Source organism: Phoenix dactylifera, chromosome 6, assembly GCF_051530095.1.
Source record: "Phoenix dactylifera cultivar Ajwa chromosome 6, Ajwa_hap1_PhDact_Kaust_v1.1, whole genome shotgun sequence".
NCBI lineage: Eukaryota > Viridiplantae > Streptophyta > Magnoliopsida > Arecales > Arecaceae > Phoenix > Phoenix dactylifera.
In genome coordinates, this window is record NC_143195.1 from 4,550,630 (window position 1) to 4,559,452 (window position 8,823).

The following is an 8,823-nucleotide window of genomic DNA, read 5'->3' on the forward strand; positions in this document are numbered from 1 at the left end:
TTTATTATTTAGAAGGTTATATATGTTAAAAAAAAACTCTCATATTTGATCAAGGGTCTCATTGGCCTTATGGGTGGGATCCATCATGCAACTAGATTTTATTTGGTGGCGCACCCACCGCCCGACTAATGAGGTTCATCAGGCCGATTACGTAATTCTCAAGGATCCTCGTCAGCACCTTCAGCTCCCTCGAGTTGGGAGCCATCAGCGCCATCTCCGTCAGCCTTGGCATCGTTGACGACCCGGCACCTATTGATGCTACCCATCTAATCTAGGATTTCTTTGGTTTTTTAAAAAATATTTTATGTACTAAAAAATTATTATTTTATTTTTCCATTCTAATTTTAGTTAACAATAGGTTGGGAGCGGATAAATATGGAAATAGCTGAGGTGGTGAGAATGGCCGGCAATTTTGACCTTTGTTTCCATTAATGTCCATACAATTATTGGGGTTCACCCTCTAAATCTCGAGAAAATGGGCAAGGTCCTGTGGACGGGAGCGGGCCAAAATCTTTGGACACGTAGGGTGGACACACGAGTTACCGGTCCATCTAATGTCCAACCGACCGCATGCAATAATGTTACTATTCTTTTATAAGAAGAATCCTGGTACTGCGTTCACTCCAACCTCACAGGCGCATCCACTCCATGGCCGAGCCGAGGACCCCCCTGCCTCCTCCCTCCACTCTTCCAAAGCCCAATCTCACATCGCGTTTCCTTGGTCTTCTTCTGCTAATATTTGTTCCCGTTGTGTTGGCTGCCATCCTCTTCCAGCCCCCGGACTTCGACCCGGCGCCGCTCCCCGGCGACCACTATTTCGGTGACTCCATAGCCGTGCCGGAGCGCCATGACCATGTGCTCGAGGCCAGCGAGCGCATCGGTGAGGGGCTCCTGCCGGGGCCGGAGGACTTGGCTTACGACGCAGAGAAAGGATATCTTTACACTGGTTGCTCTGATGGCTGGATAAGGAGAGTTGGACTGAAGGACGCCGAGCTTAAGGTGGAGGATTGGGCTTTTATTGGTGGCCGGCCGCTGGGTCTTGCCATGGCCCCCGGCGGGAGCCTCGTCGTCGCCGACTCCTACAAGGTGAGTCATAGAAAAAATTAATTTGAGTTTGCTCGGCCTTAGATAGTAGGATCTTGTTGCATGAGAAGTCGCCTCTATATTTATGCAATTTTGATTTTATAGTTTGAACTTTGAAGGAGAAGAAAAAGGAGTGTCTTAGGGGCCGGCAGTTGCAGTGTTTTAAAACTTAAAACTTGAGACTTCTCCTAAGAAAAAAATCATATCACCTTAAGTTGATTTCGATTGCACATGTCGAAGGTATCTAGCAGTCCTCGTGGCATCAATCTTTCTTCAAAAATATTCCGAAACTAGTGTTTTTACTGTTTGGTACTTATAATTCTTTTCCGAACTGACAGGAAAGTAGGTTAGCAAAAACTCAAACAAAGCCAAAGCCAGAAAGCTTACTATTCAAATCATAATTCTTCAACTGTGGCCTGCATTTGTTTCAAAGGTATGACGATCGATTGACATAAATTTCAAAAGAGAGAAAGACCCTACGAAGTTTTACTAATCAAAAGTCATTAGTCCATTTTATATTCTTATTATATGTGCCAAATAGGGCCAATTTCCTCCATGCATTTGGACATCGGATCCAAGACGACACTAAATTGCTTTCTTTGAGGAGGGAATGGTTCGGGTTGTATCAATTAGTAAATAACCGATGTAGGACTACATACATTTTCATCCATATTCTCACATACTCTCTCCATTTAAGCCATGACGTCCTCATTAGGTCAAAGATTTAAATCTATTCAAATCTAATCACAAGTACCACGATCGATCTGTGGTTAGTTCTAATGAATCTGTACTGCAGTGTCCCTTAGTCCATATTGGTTGTGGGTCGAATTTGCTCTAATACCATTTGTAATAATTCAGGATCTTCCCTAAAATGGTTAGCCAAAAAGTACTATTTGGATTTCTTGATTCTGTATAAGTATCCAATATCTATCTAGCGAATAATCGGTCTAGGACTAAATACACGTCCGCACGGATCCTTGTAATCTTTTTTACGGTATCAACCATTGGACCGCATCTTGCACGTATTTCAAAGCACTCAAATATTTTTCTTCCATCTATCTGCATGGATCTCAAAGCAGATGTTGCAAGATCTAATAGTTGATGTCGCACAATCTTATAATAAAGTAATCATATTTGTACTCCATTGAATTTGCTTATTTTTTTTAAATTTAGAAGTTTGTTTTTTATTTGTGGATGATGATCATGATATAATATTTTTTTATCTTGCTCGGATAAATTTTGTATACTAGAGTCATGTCTGGTGGCGGAAATCTTAGCCATTTTTCTTCTCTCGTAATCTCTCTCTCTCTCTCTCTCTTGTAATGTCTATCCCTTCTGGAAAGAGACAAACTCCATAGGCTAATAGTCAAGGGAACTTTGGTTGATATCCTTGCAAACAAAAGTGGTAGCTCATCTAGTTCGTCCTACTAGTAGTGTTCAATGCATGGGCTATTCAAACTAACAAAATTTTTGGCATAGTATGCTTTTCTTTATTCTACTCGATATGGATTTTTTTTTTTTAACCGAGTATCAATTTGTCATCTGTATCGAGTGTCGATACGTCATCTGTATCGAGTACCAATACTAAACTTGTAAGATGTAGTATACCTCCGTACCGCTCAGTTTGAGCTAGTACCCAGATATTTTAACAAGAAGAGAAAAAGCTTATGGTTCCAAAGGTGGTTGCTAATTTTTGAGAAACCCATAAATTTCAGAAATAAAATGCTAAACTAATTTATAATTATATAAGCAAAAAAAGTAATTTATAACTATCTTATTCCATCTCAACTTAAGAAGTTTAGAAGCATTTTTCATGTGAAATCGGTATACTTTGCTAATATATTTTTTCTTCCAGCTAATTATTTCTAAAATCTAAAGAAGGGATTGGTTAAGCCTTGAGACGATCGACCAGGACACATCTAATCCACTTCTTCATGTTTTATCTCTAAGCGTCTATTAGACAATGGCCTCTTTAACCCCTTTTGTGCTGTCTACTTGATTTAGCTGATTTATCACAAAGCATCTCGAACTTCCTGTATCATGGGTTTGGAGTTGGTTTCTAGTATCATTCTGTGCTAATTTTTTTTGCAGATAATTTATTAGCATCTATCTGATCATTAATGAATGGTCAATTTGAAAGAATTCATTTAAAAGCCCTATGTGGCTTTGAACAGGCATACCATATTAAATTAAGATAGTTTATCTGCATATGGAGGCAGATATTAGTGCACGTAGAGAAGTATATCAATGCACATATACCTGAAACCAGTGCACATCGACCTGGCATGGAAGCAGAGGAAGTGTATCCCTTTCTCTTCTATATATAATTAATAAGAATATAAAAACTAGAGCATAGGCAACCAGAAATCACCTGTGGACAAGAGACCAAGGTTTAACACGGAAAAACCTTCAGAAGAACCATGGAATCGAGTACAGATCAATCTTCCATTATATTCCAGAAATAACAGGATTGCAATGTTTTGCTTTTTCTTGGAGCATGCCAAAGATCACAACATCAAGATAACCCTCTCTTGAATCAGAAAACTAATAGAACACATTTCTTGGATCACAACATCAGGAGAACACCTCTTTTCTTGAAGCGAACCCAAATTTCTTGCCCGTTTCTTTTTATAAGAGAGAATCTGGAATGGGCATTAATCATGGGTTGCTCCATTCCAAATAGCACAGTCCAAAATGTAAAAGAGTGATAGCCTAATAATCTTCCGCTCTTGACTTTTGAGGAGAACTTCATCAAGTTCAAATATGATTGGCTTATGCAGATGTGTAGACTTCTCCTTGACACCATGAAGGAGGATATCTTCTGCATCAATACCTTGGAGTTTTTTTAAATTTGCAGACAAGCTCCTCTTAGTATGTCTTTGACGTTGAGACCTTTAGCAGTTTTATGTAAGTCTCTTCCTTCAATTCACCATGAAGGTTGCTTTACACCTAGCTGATGATATCTTCACCACTGGTGAGAAAAACTTCAAAGTCAGCACACTTTTCTTTGTCAAATCATTTCACAACCAGCTTTGCAACCTTGGCTGTGAGCTTTTCCATTCCATCTTCAACTTGAAGACTCATATACTGTTGAGCACACAATTTCACTAATTTGTAAGTAGTTCTCATGCAAGGCTTCTATATATGGATATCTCTTCTTGCATGGCTCTTGACTACTTTTTGCTTAGATACTAGGCACTTTTAGTGGACCTTCTTAATTGTGGATTTGCTTGTGATAGACTATTGGATTGCTTTGGTAGCTCTCCATGCTCCTCAATAAGGTTCTTCTGGTGGCTAATTATGGGATAGTTTTACTAGCTCGCCATGCTCTACTTTCACACTAAGAGGAATACCATCACCATCATTTCATCCATACCCTTCCTTCTCATTTCCCTCATGAACAAGTGTTACTGGAGGAGGAACAGCCATCAAGATCAACGAGATCTTCATCCTGTGGTCTTCACCAAAGAGAACATCCTTGATCTTGGCTGCTTTCTCCAATTGTTTCTCTGGAGGCTAATTATTGGACTAATTCCCTTTTTCACTAATCGCACTCACTCAACCTCAGCTTTGATACCACTTGTTTGGTAGGCGGCATGCTCTGATATCACTTGATGAGAAAGGAATGTTAAATGAGTTTGGACCAGGTTTCATCTCAGTTCAAAACCAATGCACATAGATGTAGATATAAGTGCGCACAAAGGAGCATATCAGTGCGCATACACCTAAAATTAGTGCAAATGGACCTGGAACGGCAACAACAGAAATCTATCTCTCTCCCTTCCATGTGTGAATAATGGTTGAGCCAACATTCTTTAATTTCATTATTAATATGATATTTTTTATAAATAACCTTACATTTACTCTTTGATATTGTTATAATATCCTTTTCCAGTGGACCATTGGCAATAAGGGTACTTCCAATAGTATATAATGAAAATTGTTTTAGGATGCTCTCAAGTTCTTAGTATTTTTCATAAACCCATTGCCGCTGACTGGATTGCTTCCTTTGTGGCTCACCACTTGGGAGGCTTTGTCTGGGTGGACCACGCATCATTGCCAGAGGGTTTATGCAGTGTTTTGTTTTATGATTTTGTCGGCCGCATTCACACTCGTAGGGTGTGAGCTGCCGTTGTACCAAAAAAAAAAAGAAGAGAGAAATTCATTCATCTAAAGCCATGCATGCATCAACAATCATAGATTACTAAACAAATGATGGAATAACTTGGTCCGTTCAACTATTTACAACTGATAGGTAGGCTTCATCTATATGGATCGAGGCTAAAGAATTAGAAAATCTAATTTGTAATATGAAAAAAAAAAGAAAAAGAAATGCAGCTACTCAAGTAAAAGTTTATCAATAATATGCGTCCATTTAAGACTAATATGTCATCAATTTGACATATGCAATTTTGTAGTCTAGCCCTTGCTTTGCCCATCTCATTTGTGGAAAATACAACATACCAATACATGAAATTTTATTTGTTACCCATGCTTATTTCTTTTTGACATAATGTAGAGTAGTGAAGAATTAGTAGTTTGATAATATGAACACATGTTTATTGCCAGGGTGTACTATTGGTGAAACCAGACCAAACAGTGGAACTAATGACAAATGAGGCTGAGGGTTTGAACTTTCGCTTAACTGATGGGATCGATGTTGCATCTGATGGCTTGATCTATTTTACCGATGCATCCTACAAATACAACTTAGAGATGACCATGCTAGACATTCTTGAGGGCCGGCCTCATGGAAGATTGATGAGCTTCAACCCATCCACCAATCAAACAGTGGTGCTTGCACATGACCTCTATTTTGCTAATGGTGTAGCAGTCTCTCCAGATCAACACTCTATAATCTTCTGTGAGACCCCACTGTAAGTTCATAGATTATCACTTTATGTCAAAATTATTGTTGGCGCCATATTTTCTATAATGGACATAAAGAAAGGAAAACATATTTAACAGGCAAAGCAAAACAATACAAGTCCTAGAATTTGAAAATATGAAAATTTATGTTATAGCGGGTGGGAAACATGTGAAAAACTTATGAAAATTATAGAGAAACAATTGGAGATGTTAAAAACTAGTTTATAATACAAGGGGTTCTTACCCAAATATTAAGGTCCTAAAAATTGAAAAACCTAAAGCAAATAAGGGAAAATGGTGTAAGGCTGCAACTAGAGGTTGGGTTAGGGCCATGAGTGTAGCTGGAGAAGAAGGCCACCCCAAAACTATATAATCAAAGGATCATGCTTGTGCTCACCTTCATCGAGGGTTGCTATTAGTTGACAACAAATAGTACTTGAAATGGCTTTTATTGGTTTCTAGTCTATTCTTTGTGCTAGTCTGGGGTTATGAAAAACTTTCTCTTGATCTCAAAGAAAGGAATTGAGGAAAATAAGGCTTTGAAGAAAAAATTTGCAAGAAAGTAAATTTTTGTAAGCTATCTAGCAAGAAAAAGATGATCTAAAACGAAATTATTTTATTAAGAAAAGGATTGCAAAATTTATATCGAAGTATTTATAATTTGTCAAACAATTAAAAGAAAGAAGGGTTAGAGTGTGCCAAATTCAAACCAAGGAAGCTTGTTGGCTCTTTCTCACGGGGGACCCTTGGAAACCATCTTTCTTCTAGCTCCTTGATTTACTCTTTGCTAAGACTTAGATAGGGTGATTTTAGTGGAGAGTTGTTCTAAGTCTAGGAGAATTTAATTTAATTCTAGGTAGATCTAACTGGGGATGGAAGAAAGCTGGGGGAGATGGCTCCATTTTGATAGAGCTCTCTCTCTCAACATTTATCTTAGAATTTTCTGATCTAACCTAAATATGGCCAAAAGAAGATGCCATAGTTTAAAGATCTATAATGAGTAAAAGATCTCAAATGATACATTTGAGGGGTATTTATAGATGGAGAGAATTTGAATGAAAGGTTAGAGATTAAGGCTCTAGAAGCTTCCTAAATTCTAAAGATAATAAAGTGCCCTGTGACAAATCATGATTGATCTGAAAAATTGCCACAATCCAATAAGTAGCCAGTGCGAATCAAGAGACAAGATGATGTAGACTAGAACCACATCTCTTGTGGTCACAAGACCGGCAAACAGCCTTTGGGCCACCCTTAATTGGAGAATATAACGTGATATTTAACTCATGGGTCTAAAGAGCTTAGCATTTTATATAGTAAGTTAAGTTGTACTGAGAGATGACTTTTGACACATTGGCCCAAAAGATGATTTCAAGCTAGCTAACTCAAATGGAATTTGAGGCTCTATACTGCATCCGACATTGAGTAAACTTTTCAATACCTCTTGAATTGCCCAGATTTGAGCTTTGATGAGGAAGTTATAGTCAAAATAGTGAAACAATGTTAGGATAGTCTGGAGCCATCCTGCATATCAATGTAAGGTCCCTAGATTCTATAAATAGCACCCTATATACCCCAGACTTTAATCAATGAAATATTGTTCCTGTTAAGTACACATTAACTTGTGTTTGTTGTTAAGATATTTTGCACGGTGGATTCTTTAGCAAACCATGGTGGTTTCTATGGATAGGAGGCGACGAGGTGGTGGATTTCAATAAGTTGCAGCTATCGAAACTTTTTTCCTTGGTCATTTTAAATGAGCTATGTTATTATTGTTATTGCATATTTCTTAATGTAGGAGGAGGTGCAAAAGGTATCATATTGAAGGAGACAAAAACGGAACGACAGAGAATTTTATCGAGAATTTGCCAGGCTATCCTGATAACATTCGATATAGTGGTGAAGGCCATTATTGGATTGCACTATCATCGGTATACTAATTCTTATTTTTATTTCCTTTACACTTCTAATCTCTTACGTTATGTGTAGTTTATAATTACATGACCATCGTATTCTCTGACTTTTGTAGGGAAGAACCATTTCATGGGATATATTATTCAAGTTTCCCTTTATAAGAAAAATGGCTGCCATCCTAGCAAAGTTCTTCTCACCATTTTACTTGTCTCAAGATTCTGGAATGCTTAGTGTGACTCTAGAAGGGCAACCGCTTACCATTTATTCAGATCGACATTTGATTCTCGTCACTGGTGGGCTTAAAATTGGAAAGAATCTTTATTATGGTTCACTCCATGAGTCCTATATCAGTAAGATTGATCTTACTCAATATAGATCAAATGCTATGTAAACATGGTACTATAATTATCAACTGAGCTTCATGCTTATGGGTGGAAAAGGATTTTAAATTTATCTATCATTGTTCATGGTTTGAATCTTAAGAATCTCTGCTTATCCACTTCATGGTTAACAAGTGTTATTCAATGTCTTTTTTTTCTTCTGAGAATGGTTTATAAACATGGACAAAGAATGAAGTCTAAAATAAAAGATTTATGAAAGATCTCTAAAATCTATAGTTTATCTTTTGCCTTTGCATTATAAAATTATTTTTTTTATTTTTTTGGGAGTTTTAATAATCTGTGAACTATATTCATCTTAAAATCATATCCATAGATGGGTGATGCTGTGTTTATGAATTATGTAAGAAATTAAATATAATGTTCCCTCATTATACTTGGAGTTATCTATCTCAATATTAATCATAAATGAACGAAACCATCAAATCAAGAATTACAATACCATAAAGTAAGGGATTGACTAAGAAAAGTCCATTAAGATCAAGGATGCCATTACCAACCGCCCAAAGTAAAATACAAGAAAAACAATGATTTAGATTAAAGGAAACAAAAGGTTAGGGTT

At 37.3% G+C, this 8,823-nt stretch overlaps 1 protein-coding gene across 1 annotated transcript; it reads left to right on the plus strand.

Moving 5' to 3' along the window:
• Positions 1-607: 607 nt before the first annotated feature.
• LOC103716587 (protein STRICTOSIDINE SYNTHASE-LIKE 5-like) lies at positions 608-8,316 on the plus strand. Its single transcript, XM_039122034.3, has 4 exons — positions 608-1,086; positions 5,653-5,960; positions 7,748-7,880; positions 7,979-8,316. The coding sequence occupies exons 1-4, from the start codon at positions 649-651 to the stop codon at positions 8,252-8,254; spliced, it is 1,155 nt and encodes a 384-aa protein (XP_038977962.3). The 5' UTR covers positions 608-648; the 3' UTR covers positions 8,255-8,316.
• The last annotated feature ends 507 nt before the right edge of the window (positions 8,317-8,823 follow it).